General features: G+C 40.0%; 1 protein-coding gene and 1 long non-coding RNA gene across 3 annotated transcripts; one reads left to right on the top strand and one right to left on the bottom strand.

The window, feature by feature from the left end:
• LOC140369566 (testicular acid phosphatase homolog) lies at window positions 1-24249 on the top strand. Of its 2 annotated transcripts, XM_072456945.1 has the most exons (12): window positions 1-62; window positions 1261-1368; window positions 3138-3233; window positions 5934-6020; window positions 8189-8344; window positions 14404-14502; window positions 15077-15172; window positions 22472-22604; window positions 22708-22790; window positions 23383-23489; window positions 23747-23928; window positions 24033-24249. In XM_072456945.1, the coding sequence occupies exons 2-12, from the start codon at window positions 1285-1287 to the stop codon at window positions 24140-24142; spliced, it is 1233 nt and encodes a 410-aa protein (XP_072313046.1). In that variant the 5' UTR covers window positions 1-62; window positions 1261-1284; the 3' UTR covers window positions 24143-24249. The 2 variants fall into 2 exon arrangements, with proteins under 2 accessions (XP_072313046.1, XP_072313045.1); XM_072456944.1 differs by lacking the exon at window positions 1-62 and having other exon boundaries at window positions 1208-1368.
• On the bottom strand, window positions 10082-11537 carry LOC140369360 (uncharacterized). The gene is made up of 2 exons (XR_011928230.1): window positions 11385-11537; window positions 10082-11076 (listed from the first exon to the last, which is right to left on the bottom strand). It is a non-coding gene; the product is annotated as an uncharacterized lncRNA (long non-coding RNA).
• Window positions 24250-24262: the final 13 nt, after the last annotated feature.

The raw sequence follows: 24262 nt of genomic DNA, 5'->3' as shown, positions 1-24262 counted from the left end.
CCCTATGGGCATGACTGAATTTAGGATGTCCGGTCTGAAGAGAGCAGACAAGGTGCAATGAGGTGAGTGAGACTTTCATCGTAACAGCTGGCGTTTGGGGTCAGAATTCAAATTTCCACATAACATTTAAATACACTTTAAATAAAACATTAATTTGGTCCAAATGAGTTCAAACTGCTTGACATTTTGATACAGTTAAAGGTGCACTATGTAACTTTTCTGATGGCAAGTCTGTCTCCATGGCGATGTTATTTCTTTGCTTAAATATGTTTCACAGGTACACCAATAAACTTTTGTATTTTACATTTATTTTATTCTATTTTATGTGTTTTATTGCTCAAAAATAGCAATACAAACTTGACCTTGTGGTGACTTCTGCTCATCACCGTAAAAAACTGATCATGTTTAATTCCAGACAGCAATAAAATACCATCTTTAAATATGACCGTATATCATTGTAAAAGAGTTTTGTTTCTGTAAAAAAAAGAAAACTTAAGCCGTATCATCTCAGTGACAAAAGATACCATGCATTTAGTTTAATATTTATACAGCTTGTCTTGTTTTAGCTGATCCCAGACCAAAATCAAATGTTCAGTGAACGATGAATCAAATGTAGGACAAAGCTTGTGTTTGATGAATAATAAGGCACATGTCAGTAGTGGAGCGGCATCGTGAATAAGATATGAAACAAGTTACTATTCTAGCATTTAATGACACAATATATTAATGTAAACCACATGGCGATGACCAACATTTGCTATTAACTGCAATTTCAGCAACATTTAAATTCCATGTTGGGTATTTGCTTTTTCAGTTTGGTATTTTATAGATTTCCAAAGTGTGATTTTTAATTTTATTCTATTTTTTTCCAACGACAACAAAATAAAAATTCAAATACGGTCAAAAAACAAAACAAAACAAAAATATATCCAACCTTCACCACGTATTTACAAAAAAAAATACAACCAAAAATAAATATTTTTTTAAAAACTTACTAACTAAATAACATTGATACATCATACGTAAGAAAAAAAAAAGAAAAAAAGTGTAATTCAAAAACTAAACCAGGACTAAACCAAGTCTACATCAGAATTAAGCTCAATCAGGACCAAACAAGCACTTCATTTGGGGTCCTCACTATTCGGGAACGACCCCAGCGACCCCTTTGCCTCTCTTAATAGTACTTTAATGTAATAATACGCTTTACACAATCACATAATCTCGTTTCATACTGTTTTAAATGACATTGTTGCACATCAGGAGTCGACTGTGAAGCCTAAAATCATGAAAGTGTGCCAGTGGCTGCTCCTGTCCCTCCCCTGCCTCGTCTTTATCTCCGAGTGTCGCGAGCTGAAGTTTGTGGTAGCGGTGAGTACAAGCTTAACACAGACACTACTGGGTTACAGCATGTGTGCGCTGACACGACTGCTGTTAAATACCACTTACTCTATCACAAGAGCCATATTACTGCCTGTCTTTTGGCGATTACACTATGTTTTTTAAATGTGCGTTATAATATCCAGCCTGTTATAAGGTGATAAAGTGTTTTTATGTCACCAGTGTTGGGGATATCTCTCCGCCACACATTAGGGCTTTATTTATAAACCTCTTTGCATATTTTGTCTTCCACACTGGAGTTCAGCGCTATCGTATACAGCTGACAAATGAACGGCTATGATAAGATATATTAGCTAGACTTTTGTCATATAATGATTTCCTTGTCATATTATCAATCACTTACAAGTTATATGTTGTTTATGAAATTGAATTAAATGGAATTATAACTTCTACTCCTACTACTAAAGGAGTAAACTAAAGTTTCTTTGAATTGTATGTATTGTTTTACTGATACGGAAATGTTCTCAAATCTAAATCTAAAGCACCAGCAGCAATTTGGCAAGCTGGCTGATTTGATCAAAGTGACAAACACTGATAATAGTTACATATATGAAACAAGCAAGAAATTAATGAATGAATGAGAGATGAATGTAAAATAAAAACAAAACATGGTTTGGAAATCTAACCAAAGCAGCTTCATTAAATCCAGACTTGCAGGCCAATGTATTTTTGTAATAGCTTTTAATTCATCCAAAGCATTAATAATATATTGGTTGATTGTCTGAATTACAATTAATTATTTGAGAGAATAGGTATTTTTTTCATTATGAGAAACAACTGATAAATCACACAACAAAGAATTCAGTGGGTCCCTCTGAAATGACCTTTTACAGTTTTACAGTGCACTCACTTGAAGCTCTTGCCATTCACTCATTTGAGCAGAGCATTTGTACTTATACATTTGTATTTTGTTACTTAAGTACAGCTACATGTGGAAGCCTAAACCTGCCAACAATGGTGCTTATCAAAATAATGTGATACTATATACACGAAATAACTTGATCATGTTAAAATGTGAAATTGAGAAAAAAAAAACACATTAAAAAGAATAAAAATAAAGTAATACTTTCCAATTTTATTAAGCACCATACAACACAAAAGTAATCAAGTTAAATTATAAGTAGCACAAAGAAAAATCTACTACCCGTAAAAGTATTAGCTATAGCTAGTATTTCAGATTTGGGAAATTTAACTGAATTTCCTAGTTTTTTGGACATCTTTCTCTTTGCTCAAACCTTTATACAGAATGTCACCACAGAAGTTCTAAAAAACACATTACAAGTACTTTCTCCTTTTTAGTCCAGTTAAAAAAAATGGTGGAATGGAAAGTACAGGTACCTGCTTTGAAATGTAAAAATAAAACGTATTCACTATAAAAAAGACTTTCTTTACACTGCAAGACTTTCTACCAATGCTCACTTTCCTTCACAATTTCATATACATATATATATATATATATATATTTTAGCCACTTACTAATCATGTAATAACAGTAAACATGCCTAGAAGCTCATCTTGACTTTGCTGACTTGCACTTTGAGGTTTGTTTTTGCGTCCAACTGCGACGTTCATAATCCTGTTTAAGCAGGTGATTCTCAATAATAACAACAAACATATGACATAATGGGAATGACTGCACTCCGCCTCACGTCAACACAACTGTCCAAATCACACTGAAACGGCTGACGAGGCACAACGTCATCTGAACCCATTTGATGCCGTGTGTTGTGAATTTCCAGGTGTTTCGACACGGGGATCGCTCGCCCATAGAGTCCTATCCCAGGGACCCACACAGAGAGGGAGTGTGGGCGCAGGGCTTCGGACAGCTCACAGAGGTAAAGTTCATGCTCCAGAAACAGTTGTAAGCGGGATTGTTCATGAATATTACCACAAATATAGATTTTTGAGATTGTAATGTTGACACTGTAACATCAACACGTGATTGTTGATGATGTTTAGTCAATTATCCAACCAGAACGCAAAAATTGACTCCTCACCTTTGGGTTGCCAGATATTATGACTACGTGGTCCAACGTATCAAGCATAATACTTAAAAAAACAAATAGAGGTCAAACACTTTTTTTCTTCAATCGCTGTGTCACTTAAGTCTAAATTGCGGAACAGATTTCAGTACTTGCCATTCAGGGAGCAAACGAGCTCATATTGGCACAACCTTAACTCCATTATCAAGCCTTAACTCTAATTTCACTCACTCACTCACTCAACTGCAACACGCGTTTTGCAGAAGCTAAAACACAATGATGTGATTAAATGACAGATTGCAATGTCAGTCTGTCCACCAAAATCCACACAGCTTTTTTGTTATATAAATTATGTGGGTAATATTGTATTCATATGTTATCTTATTTATTTGATAAGTGTTGATTCAAGGAGCAGAGAGAATAAAAACATTAGATAACTCTGCTCTTTTCTTATGACACCACACAACAATTATGGTCAAGAATATATATATATATATATATTTTTCCAAATATTTTTAATTGATATGATGATGATAAAGCCTTTCAAAAAATAAATATGCTTTAAATTGTCACATATCACCATGAGAATTTGTCATTTTAGAAGCCCTTTCAATTTCAATAATTAGTCATTAATTAGTATTAATGTTAGTATCAGTAGTATTAAAGACTTGAAGACTGAATAATTCTTACTGTTTTGTAGTATAATCAAAGGTTTAATTGTGTTATTGCATAATATGTTTCTCCACACTGGCAATACATAAAATGAGTAAAGAGCCATATTGTTATCTGGAAGCATTGTGGAGGACAAAACGCTTAACTTTATGTAACACTGACATATTTTTATATTGCACGAGATTACATGAGATTTCCACTTTAATTTCTCAGCCAGTGCCACACCCACAATGTTATTTCAAATACTTGTTCAGTGTATATGTCTTTGCAGCACCTGACTCTCAAACCAATGACAGAAACAGTGTCATCCTAAAGTTTTCTAACTCCCTCACAACACACTGAAGTATTGCACGGGCTGTGTCTTGATGACGGCATTTGAACCACAAAACTCTATTTGTCAGATGAATGTTAAAACTTTAGAAAATGTGCCAAAGCGATTAAAAAAACACCAACATACTGGCGTCGCTCTGATATGATCTGTCAGTGTGAGTTAGTTCATCAGAGCTGGTCCGGCAGCTGAAGAAGTTGAAGCGCACAACTGCTTTGACTCGTGGCGACTCTGTGGAGCTGCTGCCTGACATCATGATGCCGTTATAAACCAATAAGTACAGCAGTAAGGAAGTATCTTAAATGATTCAATCTAAAGCGGTACAGCTAACTACTTTACACATTATTTATATTTTGATGCCAATTTTATAATCTTTACAATCTCTTTAACTTTTTATGAGGAATATATGTTTCGGTACTAGATATGTATTCTATATGAAGTAAATATGGGTGTTCATCTGAACCACAAACTTGACTGGACTCATAACACAGAAGCACTGTACAGGAAGAGCCAGAGTCGGCTCTACCTCCTGAGGAGACTCAGGTCTTTTGGAGTGACAGGGCCACTCCTGAAGACCTTCTATGACTCTGTGGTGGCATCAGCTCCTGTGCGGTGTGGCCTGCTGGAGCAGCAGCATCACAGAGAGGGAGAGGAAGAGACTGGACAGAGTCATCAAGAAGTCCAGCTCCGTCCTGGGCTGTGCTCTGGACTCTGGTGCAGGAGGTGGGGGACAGGAGGGTCCTGGCTGGATTCACATCTATGCTGGACCATGAGTGTCACCCCCTGCAGGACACTCTCTCCGCTCTGGAGAGCAGCTTCAGTGAGAGACTGACTCCACCCTCGCTGTGTGAAGGAAAGGTTTCGAAGGTCTTTCCTTCCTGCTGCTGTCAGACTTTATAACAAACACTGTTAGTACTGAACACTCGCAATACTGACCTAACCATGTGCAATTCTGTCATATGTGCAATTGCTGTTGGAATTCATGTGCAATCTATGTGCTGTCGTGACACATATTCATGTGCAATTACTGTCGTGATCACATGCAATGGTATTTATGTATTTATTTATTTATTTGTCTATGGGAGTTTTTTATTTATTTATAGGAGATCTTCTACTGAAAGTGTTTTTCAGACTTCCTATAAATGATCTGTTCTTCTGTATCTACCTCTGTATCTACCTGCGTTGCACCAATGAAATTTCCCCATGTGGGACAATAAAGGAATATCTTATCTTATCTTATCTTAAAAGTTGAGCAGCTCCTGTTTTCTGAAGTAAAATAGACTTGTGTAGAGCAGGTGAGAGGAAGCCTTGCTCGTAATTTTAATTAAATCTACCCCCACTGTGGCCTTATCCAGCTCTCGGGCAATTAACCGCTTTACACTGAAGAAACACATTATTTTTGGCACTAGGGGGCCCCCGTCCAGGAGCCCAGATCTGTTCTTTATTTATTTTATGTAAATAAGAAAACTGACCTTAAACTTGCCAACTCCTAAAGACAAGGAGAAAAGTAACACAGAAGAATTGCACCAACATGAGTACGATTCTGCTTTCAGCTCGGCATGAAGCAGCAGTTTGAGCTGGGCAGGTTTCTGCGGAGGAGATATGGCAACTTTCTGAGCGACGACTACAACAACAAAGAGGTGTAGTACTTCATATGTTACTGGGCTTCCTTTGGACCCGGCGATATTTGTGATAATGAATATTTTAATTCTATTTTTACCATTCCGATGACAAGATTCAGACATTATTATGCCATCAGAAATGTGCTTAAATGTTGTGGTTAAGTTTGAACAATTGGCAATAAAAATAACCACAGGAGTGCAAAAATATGACTTTATACTCGAAAGATATCATTGCAAATTACTTTTATCTTAATTGTTATGCCTTTTGTACAGCCATTAAAAAGAAAAATATTGTACTTATAGACACGTAATATTCTAATTTCGCACATCTCCAAAACTACAATTGATATGACCCATTTTTCGATATCTCTGGCACAAGCGCTTCTACCTGGCAACACCAGCTCCTTCCTCCATCACAGTTTGCTCTCCGCCTGTTGATCAGCTCAGTTCACGTGGCGAGGCCTTGTCTATAATGACTGTAACCTGTCTTTGTGTTAATGAGCTGAGTCATGGAGCTGATATCGCTGCTCTCTCAGATGTTTGAACATAATGTGGCCCCTGAGCTTCATGTATGTATGTGACAGCTCCAACACCAGGGGCCATCCACCCCATTAAACCATTCTTCCACTCTGGCTTCTCCATTTCACAGTGCTTTTTAATTACCATATACCGATACTGTAGTAGGCTTAAATGGCTACACTCTTTTGATTGGTCAAAGTGATGTAATTATATCCATCTGCTTTATTTGAATCAGTGGAACAGTAAAGGACATTATTATAGTTATACTTCTGATGTGAATAAGTGAATAATCTACAAAAAACAACAACAAAAATAAAGTAAAGAAGGGTTCAAACAATTATTTTGCAAACCTGTTCTTCAAGGAATTATTCTTCTGATTAATTGATTAGTTGTTAGATGGCGGAATAACTATTAATAGATTTTTACAAAATTTGACCCAGATAAGCTAAAGTAATGCCGCCTGAGGATTTGGGAGGGTAAACTATTATTTCAATATTCAATCAATTGCAATTAAACATTTCAATAGTTTCAGCCCTAAAATAGACTTACTGTAGTATTAGATAAGTGTACTCTAAGTAGACTTTGTTAAATGATAAGAAATATGAAATACAGCTGGACTTTCAACTTCATTCAGTGTAACAGACTTTTGATTTTCTATTCATCTTACCGTTTAAGATAATACTACTGCTACTTCTTAAGGAAATTAATAAAAGTGATTCCTTCCAAAAAATAAGCCAACATATGTCACTTCCCTTCTCTACGTCATCGACTCAGTAATTTACGTAAGAACAAATTAGACAAAACCACATTCAAATAATGTGCCATAAAGGGTAAACACTTCCTGCACATCTCCCACACAACTCTTTTCAGTACCTGTCGTTGATAATTTATCAGAAAGGTCTCACTTAACTCTCGTACCCTCCCCCTCGTGCTGGCACGTCTATTTAAATCTGGCAAAGCTATAGGGGACTAAAAAAGACGCATTCTTCACATCACAAGAACATCCAACCTTATCAGTGTGATTTAGCATGTGCACGGAGCTGACACGGCTCGGCAGACAGAAATAAATGAAGCAAGTCAGAGGTGTCACAAGCCATCACAACCTTCACACACTGTGGTTCATGTGAAGGGAATACCTGCAGTAGACACATGTTCACAGCAATGACTGCAGCATCTATTTTCAACTGCAATATGAGCCAAGATATGTATGCAAATGCACTGCTCCTGGCTTTGTTCTTATGAAAACAAACTCAATGCGCCACTAGAGAATAAGCAGTACGCATTGTAAAGACATAAGAGTATATGCCAGGTGTACGAACAAATAAATCAAAAAGGATTGAATGGGTTAGGTTGCCATAGAATCAAAACATCGAAAAGTATCTCATGAAGTGCATCATTTTGTCATAAATTACAACAATTAGCAATAACAAATGACTATATTTAGTACAGTTCCAATACTAAATATAGGATTTTATTATTGCTGAATAGGATGTACACAGTAAAAGTAGGTCTAATCGTTATACAATTGAAGTAAATATATAAATAATTTGATGAAATGGGAAATTTGTATTATTTATACAGCTAACATACAGTTAACGATTCAAGTAAATAATGACTGCGTTTGAGAAGCTTGCTGTCCTTGACTCAACTTCGGGATGATTTTCCAGATCTACATAAGAAGCACCGATTATGAGCGCACCCTGATGAGTGCTCAGTCTTGTCTGGCAGGGCTGTTTCCTCCAACCAGACGCCCCCCTCCCATCTCGCCCCAGTTACTGTGGAGACCCATCCCAGTGCACACTGTCCCCCGCGCCCAGGACAAGGTCAGCATACAATACATGCAGATTACCTTCAATGAGCACTTCAAACACCGGCTCCTTCAACACGAGAGGTGGAATACATCATTATATTGTTACATGCCAAGTGTTATGTCACATGAGCTGAACATGGGAGCCATATTTGATTCTACACTTATTGCCATTGCTAACAGCTAGTTTAGACTGAGCTACTATGGGTCTGGGGTGGGGTTTAGCCTGGACTAGAGCCACTTTGACGTCATTGAGCTGACACTGACAGAGGATTATATTTTCTATTACTATATAAATATGATGAATTATCATTATCATAACTTTAAATTAATTAGAAAAAAATAAAAATTCCTGAGTACGGAAGCCCTGAGAGGCAAATGAAAGAAATAATAATAATAATAATAATGGTTCTCCTTTTTCTAAACTCCAAATATTTGTTGGTGGGGCAGCAACTTACTTACTTACTGACTTACTTTTACTTACTTTTACTTACTTACTTACTTCTACTTACTTACTTACTTACTTGCGGTACTTACTTACTTACTTTAACTGACTTTTATTTACTGACTTACTTACTGACTTTTACTTACTTACTTACTTGCGGTACTTTCTTACTGACTGACTTACTTTTACTTACTTACTGACTTACTTTTACTGACTTACTTTTACTGACTTACTTTTACTTACTGACTTACTTACTGACTTTTACTTACTTACTTACTTGCGGTACTTTCTTACTGACTGACTTACTTTTACTTACTTACTGACTTACTTTTACTGACTTACTTTTACTGACTTACTTTTACTTACTGACTTACTTACTGACTTTTACTTACTTACTTACTTGCGGTACTTACTTACTGACTGACTTACTTTTACTTACTTACTGACTTACTTTTACTGACTTACTTTTACTGACGGTGTAATCCCTCATTCGTCCAGGCGTGTTCCATAGTAGAAAAAGCTTCAGTTGTAGTCATCTGGACTCAGTTTGAAAAAATAGACGTTTCGACTCTCATCCAAGAGTCATTGTCAATAACAGAATTTAGGTCGAGAACTCCGATATTAATACTGTTCTTAATACCGATATTAATACTGTTCTTAATACTCAGAGCGCCGTGCATCTCCATCTTGAAGCCTCTAATCACTCGTTTGAAGACGGTGAGGTGAAGGTTTTAAAAGATGGTTTGAAAGAGGAGTCAAGGAAGAAGGCCATAGGCTGTAACTCAGAATGTGGCTAGAAAATGAATTTCGCTCCACCACATCAAGACTACTTTTCAAAAGTGGTTTTCCAATCTCAAAGATATACTTGAGCTGGGGGAAAAAGTTCTCCGCATGATTTCTGCCAGTATTTGAGAAAATAGGTGTCAAAGTTGCCAGTTTACCCAAATATGTGACAAATTGGGGCGTACACCCATCTTCATACCTTCTTATTTTTTTCATTCTTTGATTGATTACTTCAGAAATTCAGATTCTCAGAGACATAACTACTTTCTTGGAGGATGTAAAGTGGTGAGACTCTGGGTGCTTTAGTTTAAGAGCAAACGTAAGTTAAAAAAACAGTTTTAACAATTTTGCATGTTATTGTTACGCACTTGAAAACTCTTACTCCACATTTAGTATTCAACTGAATGCTTCAACAATTACAAATTCTCTAGTCTTGATTCATACTACACTATAAAAACATAATCTAAAAGTAGTATTTTAACCCTTTCAACACCAGTTGCCCATTTGAAGAAAGAAAACATAGGCTATTGGTAAAAGTTTTATTCTATAGAACGGATATAATTTTATGTAATGTATTTTCAATATGAACAAATAATTACAATCATAAAAGCAGTATTTACATCGTGATAAACAGGCTAATTGACATGTGTATCTTTCGATCTAGTGTAAGGCAAACTTTCTGCAGAATAGGATATACATACAAACAGAGGAATGATATAAGTATGATTGATGTCAAAATGTGTAAGTACAACACTGGTTTGATTTTTACCTTTTGAGGACAAATATATATCTTGGCAAATTGACAGTAAACAAAGATCAACCTCCTCGGATACATTTACCATGTTAGACAATGTCAATTTATCACTAGCACCTACACACCAAGCTAGTAAGTTATAAAGTTCAATTGGCACAATCTTTCTGGCAGAGGAAACATTTAGATCCTCTTGTGTAGGAGGCAGATTTACATCCATACTAGGGGCACTCTTGACCGCTTGTTTCATCCATACTAGGGGCACTCTTGACCGCTTGTTTCATCCATACTAGGGGCACTCTTGACCGCTTATTTCATCCATACTAGGGGCACTCTTGACCGCTTGTTTCATCCATACTAGGGGCACTCTTGACCGCTTGTTTCATCCATACTAGGGGCACTCTTGACCGCTTGTTTCATCCATACTAGGGGCACTCTTGACCGCTTGTTTCATCCATACTAGGGGCACTCTTGACCGCTTGTTTCATCCATATTAGAGGCACTCTTGACCGCTTGTTTCAGTAATACACCTGCACTGTAAACTGTCCTTGAGAGCTCTCGCAGTGCTGCATCTTTACCACTTTCTGGCACCATTTCTCCATCACTACATGACATCTCAGAAACTGACATATCAGTTTCAGTTGAAAAATCCTGGTGGAGAAGTCCTGTAGTCTCCGTGGAAACCATTTCACTCAGGTTTCTTCTTGGTGGTTTGTGGAAATTCAGCTGTGGGAAGTCTCGCTGTAATCTCTTCTTCAGAAGATCGGATCTGTAAAAATTAGAGAAGGAATAGAAATTCAGTATTGATAGATTACTATTTTATTTGTGTTTTAGAATTATTTTATTTGTGTTTTAGTATCCTATGTTTGCTGTTTATTTTGTGTTGTGTTTTAACAGGGTAACCACTTTTCTCATTGGGTTTTCCCTGTATAAATAAATAAAATGAAAAATATGTAGACTCCTGTAGCTAACAGGATTGGTTTGATCTTGAATGAAATTTCATGAATAAACATAGCTGTGATGTTTATCTGATCTTCTATTGTTTTCTTTCATAAACAATAAGAATAATTTAATTACCGGTAACTTCCATGACCAGGGTGTTTTTTGATGAATTTCTGGAACAGGGACAAGAGCTTCTTCATTCTGAGGATTTCCTGGTTTTCAATCAGTTGTGTCCGGATGACAGTGTCACAGAATGCTGTATATGCATCGCTGTACTCCCAGACTTTAGGTCACCTGTATAAAGCAAGGAAATGCAGTGATTGGTCAGAAATATACTAGCTCACTACAAACAGAAATTTGCTTTGATTCAAACGTCTTTAAAATTATCGTGTAGTCATTACAATAATTTTCAATGAAATGATGAATTTATCTAAATATATGGAAATATATATATATATTTTATTTGATTACCAAAATGTTACCTTTCATCACTTGTCTTCTTTGTCAGAAAGCTATTCTTTGTAACACCTCTTGTGATAGAGGTGCCTTCAATAGCAACACAATCTTTACCTCTGGTACACATCAGGATGGATTCATCTGCTCTTGATTCAGCTGCTTTGACCAAACTTCCTAGTAAAGGAGAAGTAAAAGAATTTCAATCAAGGGTGAGCACAATCAGTAAACAATCGCAAAAGTTCTCATCATACAGTCTTACATACATTACACCTACATGTAATAAACTAGGCACATATTCCTATAGTGATCTGTTCTTTTCTTCTGTATCTACATCTGGATCTACCCGCGTTGCATCAATGAAATTTCCCAATGTGGGACAATAAAGGATTATCTTATCTTATCTTATCTATGTATATTTTGGCCAACTTATTTCACTGTGATTAGTCCTATTTACCACGAGCAAGAGAAAACACACATGCAAGAATCAATATATAATCTACTCACCAGCAGTTAAAGTTTCAGCTTCGACCAATTTATCTTTCTTTGTCTTGAGAGCCTCTTTGATACAGCGATCAACCTTCTTGCAAATGATGCAAACTGCAGGAAGTACGCTTGACTTTTTAGATGATTTTGTCTTTACATCTGTGGTAGATCTCAGTCGTTTGGGAGAAGGTGGCAGAGTTGATGTGGTAGATTAAGCGTCATCCTCACCCTCTCCATGCTGCCCACAGACCGACTGTATTGCCGCAAGCTTTTCAGCACTAGTAATTCGTTTCTTGTCAATGAAACGTCTATAGCATGTAGGGTGAAACGTCTATAGCATGTAGGGTGAAACGTCTATAGCATGTAGGGTGAAACGTCTATAGCATGTAGGGTGAAACGTCTATAGCATGTAGGGTGAAAGCCTGGCTTGTTACTCTCCAGAAAATAAGAAAGATTTCCGTCCGAAGAAGCCACAGAAGACGTAAGATAGTTTTGTTTGGCGAAGTCGTCATTGTGTACACAAACAGCTGCCGCTAACGCGCGGTCTATTCCATCGATTTCTATTCACTTCCGAGCACAAGTCACCAGCTTCCTCCAGCGGACAACAGTCTGTGGCTGTGTTTGCTCTTTTTCTACCGATGAAATGTGTGTGATGCATGTGTAATCCATATTTTCATAGCACTTTCTATCGGCTCGAGTGACAACATGCCGCTCCACGGGAGCAGCCATGTTTGATGTTGTTGTAGTAATCTCTCCCCTGATTGGCTGATTCAGAGGCGGAATGATTCAGGCGTAGGGATATTGCGCTATCAGGCTGAGAATATAGTTCCGCATTTGAGTTATCGCCGTAAAAAAACTGGCGCGATGCGAGTGGAGAACTTTTGGTCATGAGCTAATGGTACAATGATAATTTTATATTTGAAGTCATTTTTTAGTCTTGTGACAGGTGTAGCGAACTTGAACGATACAGGCTACAGCCTATGGCCTAAAGCTATTTTTGTTAAAAAAGAAAGACCTTCTTTAAATAGAAATGGAGGGCTTAGGTTTCATCTTCCTGTTATTTATAATGGGATTCTGAACCCCTGGAAAGGTAAAGGACATTCAGATGCTAATCAGGTACTCAGGGTGGTTGAGCCAGGGTCTCACAAAGACAAAGAGGTTTCTAATAGCCCATTAAGATTCTGAATAGGCTAGCTCGGTAGATACAAGGGGGGAGTTTCTGTTGAAACAAACAACTCTTTCTACTTCAGGAAGGCTCCTCCCAATGGGCGGGTCTTACCACAGAACAGTATTAATATCGGAGTTCTCGACCTAAATTCTGTTATTGACAATGACTCTTGGATGAGAGTCGAAACGTCTATTTTTTCAAACTGAGTCCAGATGACTACAACTGAAGCTTTTTCTATTACTTTTACTGACTTACTTTTACATACTGACTGACTGACTGACTTACTTACTTACTTTTACTGACTGACTGACTTACTGACTTACTTTGACTGACTTACTTTTACTTACTTACTGACTTTCTGACTGACTTACTTACTTACTTTTACTTACTTACTGACTTTCTGACTGACTTACTTACTTACTTACTTACTTATTTTTACTTACTTACTGACTGACTTACTTACTTATTCTTTTTTTTATAAAGTATAAAGTACCGCGACAATGCAAAATAGCATTAAATGAAATATAAAAAGCGGTGTTAAGTCAAAAGATAAGAGCGTGTGAAGCAATTTTTGGCCTAAATCCTGCAGGAGTCTGTGACGGAGCCGCTCCGTCCCTGCGCGGTCCCGGTGAGAGCGCGCGCGCCCGTTTCCCTGTCTACAACTCCTTTATATCGCAAATATACATTCTAAACCCGTTTACCACATTTTCTCCAGCACGTTTTGCAGTGACTGCTAATATAAAACACGCTAAATCTACTGTCACGCTCCTGCACGCTGCGTCTCCCGTGGTGCATTTTGAGTAAACCCGGAAGAAAAAATCTTTTGAAACTGAAATTATATTTATATTTATATTTCGTCCGCCTGTTCAATATATTTAATTTAAAAATCCGTAAACCAAGCAATAAAATAACTGCGGCCTAACTTACTTACGGTACTTACTTACTTACTTAATACTTACTTACATACTTATTTTTCGCTTGCCACTCATTGCTTCTGTAACACTGCACTATAAAAAATATTGACTGTGGTATTGTCATGTGTTTTAGCTGCTAAGATCACCTGGCAAAGACTGTCCACGTTTCCGTGCTTTGATGACAGAAACGTTTGAGAGCGTCCCTTACCAGAGGTTCCTGGGGGCCCATCAGGTACCATACTATATCATGCACCTACTCCAAAAATACTTCTATTCGAACACTGCACTTCACTGCATGTTCTGTCCCTGTAACCACATCATATGTCACAATAACACTCTATGTGTGAGCTATTCCTGACAAACACAATTGTACATTCGCTGCAAATAATGAGTTACCTAATGCTGAGAAAAAAGAGATATTTATCATAATAGTTCGTAGCTGATGGTGGCGACATTATCAGCACCTTCTCTGACGTGTTCGTTATGCCAGACACAGTGTCTTAGCAGTTTTCTCAGGCACGCAAACTTCCTTGTAAAAAATATCTACTGTGCTACTTCTCACACACATTAATTAACAGTTGCATTGAATTAGATGAAGGATTACACTAGAAAAAACTCTTTTAATTAAAGTTGGTTCCATATGCAGCCTGTTAGTGCGAAAGGTTGGAGCGCCTATGTTGAATTTTAACACCCTCTGCTGGCTATCTGATCGTCTCATGCAAGACTCAACGGGAACGGGAGTAGCCACTAATATTTATCCAGGTTATGATTAGTACATGACTGTTTCATTGTTGTTCTTGTTGCAGTATTTTGTGGAGGGGCTGTCCAATCACACCGGGTATCCTGTGTCCAAATTGGTTGGCAAGAAAATTTGGAGGGTATACGACACACTGAACTGTCAGGTAATTTACATGCAGCGTTTTTACTCATATTTACTTATCATTACACTAGAGTGGCTTTGAAAATGTGTGATTAAGCCCTATGTGACACTATCTTGCAATGGCTCTCGGGCAATTAACCGCTTTACACTGAAGAAACACATTATTGTTGGCACTAGGAGGCCCCCGTCCAGGAGCCCAGATCTGTTATCTGTTAAAAACTAAATTTAATGTCTTTTGAATGGGCATTATTCCACAAAATATCACACGAATACCCAACAACAAACATTTATTAAAAGAGATTCTATTTTCAGACAAGCTAAATCATAGTTTCTTCAGATTGCCACGTGGCGTTGCTGTGGCGTGTCTTATCAGCTGATTTACTCAAGTTTTGGTGCTTTCCACTGACCGGTAAAGGCAGGACAACCACGCCATCTGCAGTCCAACGCCTTCAATACAGTGTCCCAGGTGTGTGAGAGTAAAAAGGCCCCCTCGTCCCTGTTTATCGTCTTGTGGGCACATTTCTGTATTCGAATTTAAACCTTATTAGTGGGAACAAGGACAATTAAAGTCGCAAGCGGCATCCAACGGCCCTCGCGGGCTGCCGGCCTTCCGACTCTGCGCTTTCGACTTGATAAAGATGGCGCTCTTATTGTGTGGTAAATTAAAAAAGAACTTGACAGACGGCGACACATTGGACATGGCCAATCCAGTGCAAATGAACACAAGTGTCAGTCAAATTTGCTGCTCCGCCACACAGAGACCGTAGCACTTGGAATAAAAATATGGATAACTTTTGATGCCCCGCTTGTGTAGATGATATTTCCCAAAGTAAAGCTTGATCGGGCTATTGCCCACGGAGGAGTTTGTTAAAGTGTGAAGCGTAAATGTGAACATTTAAAAGATTTGGCGTTTTCCCATTTGTGACATACATTTGCAGCTCCACGGCACAGAGACCGTACCACTTAAAATCAAAATATGACTAACTTTTGATGCCCCGTTTGTGTAGATGATTTTCCCCAAATATGAGCTTGATCGGGCAATCGCCCTAGGAGGAGTTCGTTAAAGTGTGACGCGTAAAAATGTGGTCATTTTAGAGATTTCACTGTTTTCCCATTTCTGACATATATTTGCGGGTCCGCCACACAGAGACCGTAGCACTTAGAATCAAAATATGGATAAGTTTTGATGCCCCGCTTGTGTAGATGATATTCTCCAAATATGAGCTTGATCGGGCTATCGCCCTAGGAGGAGTTTGTTAAAGTGTGAAGCGTAAAAATGTGGTGATTTGAGCAATTCTACGATTTTCCATGGGATGTTTCTGTCATCGCTACGGTTACGCCGTACAAAATATGACTTTGGCTCTCATACTTTTATGATCAGGATGGCAAATTAGAATTTTGTTCAAAATATCATGTCATTTGGAAAAACTCTATTGTTTATAGGCCACTCTGAAGGCCAAATAGTCAGAATTCTGGGAAACGTTTGCGGCTCCGTCGCACAGAGACCGTAAAAGTTATCCTTAAAATTTGGATAACTTTAGATGCACCACTTGTCTAGAGGACGTACAGCGATTTAGAGGTTGGTGGGCAAAACGCACTAGGAGGAGTTCGTTAAAGTGTAAAACATAAAAATGTGGTTATTCGAGAGATTTTGTGGTTTTCCCATAGGGATAACATGGGAGGTTTCTGTCATCGCTACGACTACGCCGTAAAAATTTAGGCATTTTTGTGATTGGCTTTTGTGATCGGGACGGCAAAATAGAATTTTGGGTAAAGTTTAGACAATTTTGGTAAAACTAATTTTTGACCTTCAATGTTAATTTAAAGGTCACTCTGTAGGGGGCGCTATCGCGGCCATTTCAATTTTGTCAGCCTAAACTGGTCCAAACTAGAAAGTTTAACAACTGATTCAAATTTGGTCCTAATCGGACTGGTTTTGATCAAATGGGAGCAATTTTTAGATCTGCAATATTCCAAAATAAAATGTCCAACTTTGCGGCTGCGCCGCACACAGACCGTTAAAGGTATCTCAAAAAATTTAATAACTTTAGATGCCCCACTTGTCCAGAGGACGTCCGCCGATTTTGAAGTCGGTGGGCAAAACGCCCTAGGAGGAGTTCGTCAAAGTTTGACGTGAACAAAATGACTAACACAGCGTATTTTCATTTTCAAAGGAAGATGGCGGCCATAGGGTAAGTCTGGGGGCGTGGCCACAATGATTTTTTTTGCTCGTCCTCACGAGAGGAATGCGTGTCCCGAATTTCGTAGCTTTACGCCAAAGTTGACCTCGGGGCGTCTCCCATAGGCGCAATGTATTTTGACTTTTGTCGGTGGCGCTGTCGCGCCATTTTTTAACGAAAAAAAAAATGGCCCAGAAAAACTAAAATTTTTCGCCGATTCTGAATTTTGGGCAAAGTTTGGTGAGTTTTTGAGCATGTTCAGGGGGTCTAATTAGAGATCAAAGCGCTGAAGAAGAACAAGAAAAATTAAAGCCGCAAGCGGCATCCAACGGCCCTCGCGGGCCGCCGGCCTTCCGACTCTGCGCTTTCGACTTGATAAAGATGGCGCCCTTATTGTGTGTTGAATAAAAAAAGAACTTGACAGACGGCGACACATTGGACATGGCCAATCCAGTGCAAATGAACACAAGTGTCAGTCAAATTTGCTGCGCCGCCGCACAGAGACCGTAGCACTTGGAATAAAAATATGGATAACTTTTGATGCCCCGCTTGTGTAGATGATATTTCCCAAAGTAAAGGTTGATCGAGCTATTGCCCACGGAGGAGTTTGTTAAAGTGTGAAGCGTAAATGTGAACATTTCAAGGATTTGGCGTTTTTCCCATTTGTGACAGTATATTTGCAGCTCCACGGCACAGAGACCGTACCACTTAAAATCAAAATATGGATAACTTTTGATGCCCCGTTTGTGTAGATGATTTTCCCCAAATATGAGCTTGATCGGGCAATCGGCCTAGGAGGAGTTCGTTAAAGTGTGAAGCGTAAAAATGTGGTGATTTTAGAGATTTCGCTGTTTTCCCATTTCTGACATATATTTGCGGGTCCGCCACACAGAGACCGTAGCACTTAGAATCCAAATATGGGTAAGTTTTGATGCCCCATTTGTGTAGATGATTTCCCCAAATATGAGCTTGATCGAACAATCGCCCTAGGAGGAGTTTGTTAAAGTGTGAAGCGTAAAAATGTGGTGATTTGAGCGATTCTACGATTTTCCCATAAGGATAACATGGGATGTTTCTGTCAACGCTACGGTTACGCCGTACAAAATATGACTTTGGCTCTCATACTTTTATGATCAGGATGGCAAATTAGAATTTTGTTCAAAATATCATGTCATTTGGAAAAACTCTATTGTTTATAGGCCACTCTGAAGGCCAAATAGTCAGAATTCTGGGAAACGTTTGCGGCTCCGTCGCACAAAGACCGTAAAAGTTATCCTTAAAATTTGGATAACTTTAGATACACCACTTGTCTAGAGGACGTACACCGATTTTGAGGTTGGTGGGCAAAACGCACTAGGAGGACTTCGTTAAAGTGTAAAACATAAAAATGTGGTAATTTGAGAGATTTTGTGGTTTTCCCATAGGGATAACATGGGAGGTTTCTGTCATCGCTACGACTACGGCGTAAAAATTTAGGCATTTTTGTGATTGGCTTTTGTGATCGGGACGGCAAAATAGAATTTTGGGTAAAGTTTAGACAATTTTGGTAAAACTAATTTTTGACCTTCAATGTTAATTTAAAGGTCACTCTGTAGGGGGCGCTATCACTGCCATTTCAATTTTGTCATCATAAACTGGTCCAAACTAGAAAGTTTAACAACTGATTCAAATTTGGTCCTAATCGGACTGGTTTTGATCAAATGGGAGCAATTTTTAGACCTGCAATATTCCAAAATAAGTTGTCCAACTTTGCGGCTGCGCCGCACACAGACCGTAAAAGGTATCTCAAAAAATTGAATAACTTTAGATGCCCCACTTGTCCAGAGGACGTACGCCGATTTTGAAGTCGGTGGGCAAAACGCCCTAGGAGGAGTTCGTCAAAGTTTGACGTAAACAAAATGGCTAACTCAGCTTGTTTTCATTTTCAAAGGAAGATGGCGGCCATAGGGTAAGTTTGGGGGCGTGGCCACAATGATTTTTTTTGTTTATCTTCACGAGAGGAATGCGTGTCCCGAATTTCGTAGCTTTACGCCAAAGTTGACCTCGGGGCGTCTCCCATAGGCGCAATGTATTTTGACTTTTGTCGGTGGCGCTGTCGCGCCATTTTTTAACGAAAAAAAAAATGGCCCAGAAAAAATAAAATTTTTCGCCGATTCTGAATTTTGGGCAAAGTTTGGTGAGTTTTTGAGCATGTTCAGGGGGTCAAATTAGAGATCAAAGCGCTGAAGAAGAACAAGAAAAATAATAATAATAATAATAATAATATTTTTAGCAAAAACAATATAGCCGTTTTTACTATAACAACAAATGATACATCGTTTGAAAGCTCTAAGCCTTCCCGATGCCGCCATGGGGTGGAATCATCATTACGAGCGCTTACGCGCTCGTCACTCCCTATTCCGTCGGGATGCCCCGCCCACTCCCCATAGACTTCCATTGATTTGAGCAGATACAAGCATGGCCCATGCCTGCGGCATGGATTCTCGCATACGGGACGATGCCAGGAGGGTTTTTGGAGGAATGCAGCGCTTCGCGCTGCTGTTGTCAACAATTAGTGAATGGGCTACGCCCATTCACTAATTGTTGACTATTTCTGTCATAGCAGGAGTAAGTATGCATGATCCATGCCTTCGGCATGGGCTAGTTCACTGTACTTGCCAGGGGCGACGGGGTACCAAACATGCGGGCTGCGCCCGCATGTTTGGTCAGACAGTTGCAACGCTGCCTTCGGCAGCGTTGCGGGAGCAATAGGCCCTCCCCCTGCTGGGGCTCGGGCCTAATAATAATATTTTTAGCAAAAACAATATAGCCGTTTTTACTATAACAACAAATGATACATCGTTTGAAAGCTCTAAGCCTTCCCGATGCCGCCATGGGGTGGAATTATCATTACGAGCGCTTACGCGCTCGTCACTCCCTATTCGTTCGGGATGCCCCGCCCACTCCCCATAGACTTCCATTGATTTGAGCAGATACAAGCATGGCCCATGCCTGCGGCATGGATTCTCGCATACGGGACGATGCCAGGAGGGTTTTTGGAGGAATGCAGCGCTTCGCGCTGCTGTTGTCAACAATTAGTGAATGGGCTACGCCCATTCACTAATTGTTGACTATTTCTGTCATAGCAGGAGTAAGTATGCATGATCCATGCCTTCGGCATGGGCTAGTTCACTGTACTTGCCAGGGGCGACGGGGTACCAAACATGAGGGCTGCGCCCGCATGTTTGGTCAGACAGTTGCAACGCTGCCTTCAGCAGCGTTGCGGGAGCAATAGGCCCTCCCCCTGCTGGGGCTCGGGCCTAATAATAATAATATTTTTAGCAAAAACAATATAGCCGTTTCCACTATAACAACAAATTATACATCGTTTGAAAGCTCTAAGCCTTCCCCATGCCGCCATGGGGTGGAATCATCATTACGAGCGCTTACACGCTCGTCACTCCCCATTCCGTCGGGATGCCCCGCCCACACCCCATAGACTTCCATTGATTTGAGCAGATACAAGCATGGCCCATGCCTGCGGCATGGATTCTCGCGTACAGGACAATGCCAGGAGGGTTTTTGGAGGAATGCAGCGCTTCGCGCTGCTGTTGTCAACAATTTGTGAATGGGCTACGCCCATTCACAAATTGTTGACTATTTCTGTCATAGCAGGAGTAAGTATGCATGATCCATGCCTTCGGCATGGGCTAGTTCACTGTACTTGCCAGGGGCGACGGGGTACCAAACATGCGGGCTGCGCCCGCATGTTTGGTCAGACAGTTGCAACGCTGCCTTCGGCAGCGTTGCGGGAGCAATAGGCCCTCCGCCCTGCTGGGGCTCGGGCCTAATAATAATAATAATATTTTTAGCAAAAACAATATAGCCGTTTTCACTATAACAACAAATTAGACATCGTTTGAAAGCTCTAAGCCTTCCCGATGCCGCCATGGGGTGGAATCATCATTACGAGCGCTTACGCGCTCGTCACTCCCTATTCCGTCGGGATGCCCCGCCCACTCCCCATAGACTTCCATTGATTTGAGCAGATACAAGCATGGCCCATGCCTGCGGCATGGATTCTCGCGTACAGGACGATGCCAGGAGGGTTTTTGAAGGAATGCAGCGCTTCGCGCTGCTGTTGTCAACAATTAGTGAATGGGCTACGCCCATTCACTAATTGTTGACTATTTCTGTCATAGCAGGAGTAAGTATGCATGATCCATGCCTTCGGCATGGGCTAGTTCACTGTACTTGCCAGGGGCGACGGGGCACCAAACATGCGGGCTGCGCCCGCATGTTTGGTCAGACAGTAACAACGCTGCCTTTGGCAGCGTTGCGGGAGCAATAGGCCCTCCGCCCTGCTGGGGCTCGGGCCTAATAATAATATTTTTAGCAAAAACAATATAGCCGTTTCCACTATAACAACAAATTATACATCGTTTGAAAGCTCTAAGCCTTCCCGATACCGCCATGGGGTGGAATCATCATTACGAGCGCTTACGCGCTCGTCACTCCCTATTCCGTCGGGATGCCCCGCCCACTCCCCATAGACTTCCATTGATTTGAGCAGATACAAGCATGGCCCATGCCTGCGGTATGGATTCTCGCGTACGGGACGATGCCAGGAGTGTTTTTGGAGGAATGCAGCGCTTCGCGCTGCTGTTGTCAACAATGAGTGAATGGGCGTAGTCCATTCACTCATTGTTTCCTATTTCTGTCATAGCAGGAGTAAGTATGCATGATCATAGCAGGAGTTAGTATGCATGATCCATGCCATGCAGGCTGCCATCCAAACATGCCGGCTGCGCCCGCATGTTTGGTCAGACAGTTGCAAAGCTGCCTTCGGCAGCGTTGCGGGAGCAATAGGCCCTCCGCCCTGCTGGGGCTCGGGCCTAACAAACACCACTGCTGAAGGCAATGGGAATACGGAAATGTATAAAAATGTATATAAACCTCATTGGAATACACAACAACAAACATATGCATTAATACTGTACACATATTTTACTCAGGACACAACTGCAGTCTCTAATATACAAGCGTGTATGGCCATCTGTTATACCAGAACTATAAATAGACGCCAGAAACAGAGTAATACAATCCCCTTTGTTGGCCTTCACGCTGTCTGTAGCAGTCATGCGCGTCTTAATCCGTTGCAGAGGATCCATAATTTGACTCTCCCACGCTGGGTGACTCCGGATGTCCTGGACACCCTGAAGAAGATCGCCTCGTTTGAGGTCATGTACAGCATCCTGAGTCACAAGAGGAAAGACAAGGCCCGGCTGTCGGGAGGTGGGCCCACACGCTCCATATTATGACAGACAAGTGTTTTCCATGTTTTCGTGCACAATTAGCGGTGCAATTACACGTGTGTTGCACTGTGCTTGTTTACCAGGAGTTTTGTTAAACGCCATCCTGAGAAATTTCTCCAAAGCCGTGGAGCAAGGAAGCACGCTCAAGTTCATTATGTACTCAGCTGTAAGTTGACTGTAACGGTTTCGATTTGCACCCAGCTGTTTAGTAAAAGACATATTACAGAGATACACATTAAGTCCTTATAATGGTTTGAATCCACCCTGGAAATGTATGTTTTAATGTGATTTTAGTGTTATATAGGTTGCGTACTGTGTGTGCATAAAACCACCATCATCTCTCTAAACTAAACGAAGACTAAAAACATAATATTGTGATGTGGTAGTAGCCACTGTTTGGGTTTTTAAAGCAGAATAATTTAGATTTTGAATAAAGTTTTGATAAATAGGGGCACACAAGCTTCGACCATAGTAGAAAGCTCCCTTTGTAAGTTGAATGCCTTACTGTGGAACAAAATAAACAACCAGAAAGTGCATGAAAATATATAAACTATAAATACACTCTAATTATTCTTCAAACCTTTACAAAACCCAAATCTTTAACAGCACATTTGCCTATATGTTTACATTACTGTCATTCTATATGTTTGTTATTTCGCACCGCATTGAACATACATCTCCCACTCTAATGTCTAATGTGTGTGAGTGCTGAGCTGTGCGCTTGTAGTGACATCTGTTTTGTTCTGTCCCGTTTCCAGCACGACTCTACACTTATTACCCTCCAGGCGGCTCTGGACGTCTACAACGGCCTGCTGCCTCCTTACGCCGCCTGTCAACTCTTTGAATTCTACCAGGAGTACGATGGGTAATGACTGCATTCCAGCTCTTTCCCTTTCAATCTAGGTCACACCAGGAAGAAAAAACACCAACACATTTTTTACACATTGCACTCGACACCTCTGTAGCACCAGATTTTTTTCTTTTTTTCTTTTCATTACCCTGGCAGTAATCCAGGACTGCAATGATCAAATTAGCACACAATGCAAAGCTATTTACTCAGCGCTTAAATGCATAAATGTGTGTCATCTCATTGTATTGACCCGGCTAATAATAATTCCCCAGATCTTATTCGTTGGAGCTGTATTACCGCAATGACTCCGCGCACCCGCCCTACCCCAATCTTGTCCCGGGCTGTAATGAGCTCAACCCTTGCCCTCTGACGCTGTTTACCAATCTGGTGCGGGACGTTTTAGTGGACGACTGGGAGGCAGAGTGCGGATTCAGGATCAAATGGTCAAGTACAGGTCGGTGGATGTCGATGTTTTATTCCAGGCTATCAATTTAAGAGGTTATTTTCGCAAAAAGGCAACATGTTAAGATAAGCGGTGATTATCCTTCTGTCCCGCAGGTGTCCTTACGGTGCTCGCAGTGGCAGTGGGGATCCTGGCGGTGGCGCTCCTGTTCAGCATAGGTGTGATAATGCACAAAAGAAGGGCACACTACTCCAGAGAGGTGTGATGTGGAACTTGATCAAACAGAATACAAAACAAAATAGGAGTTGCTTTGTTTTATTGTGATGCTAATTGATTATTTCTGTTAATTTTAAATGTATTGTGTGTTCATAAATCGTTCATAAAA

Source organism: Eucyclogobius newberryi, unplaced genomic scaffold (genome assembly GCF_026437365.1).
Source record: "Eucyclogobius newberryi isolate DKJ021-1_F unplaced genomic scaffold, fEucNew1.0.hap1 SCAF_20, whole genome shotgun sequence".
Classification (NCBI taxonomy): domain Eukaryota; kingdom Metazoa; phylum Chordata; class Actinopteri; order Gobiiformes; family Gobiidae; genus Eucyclogobius; species Eucyclogobius newberryi.
This window is presented reverse-complemented; position numbering and strand designations above follow the sequence as displayed.

What these genes read in the sequence shown, in the direction of transcription:
- LOC140369566 (XM_072456945.1), top strand. Translation starts at nt 1,285, where the DNA reads ATGAAAGTGTGCCAGTGGCTGCTCCTGTCCCTCCCCTGCCTCGTCTTT. An exon ending in ACGACACACTGAACTGTCAG is followed by an intron (nt 15,173 to 22,471) that starts GTAATTTACATG and finishes AATCCGTTGCAG; the next exon opens with AGGATCCATAATTTGACTCT. An exon ending in GATCAAATGGTCAAGTACAG is followed by an intron (nt 23,929 to 24,032) that starts GTCGGTGGATGT and finishes TCTGTCCCGCAG; the next exon opens with GTGTCCTTACGGTGCTCGCA.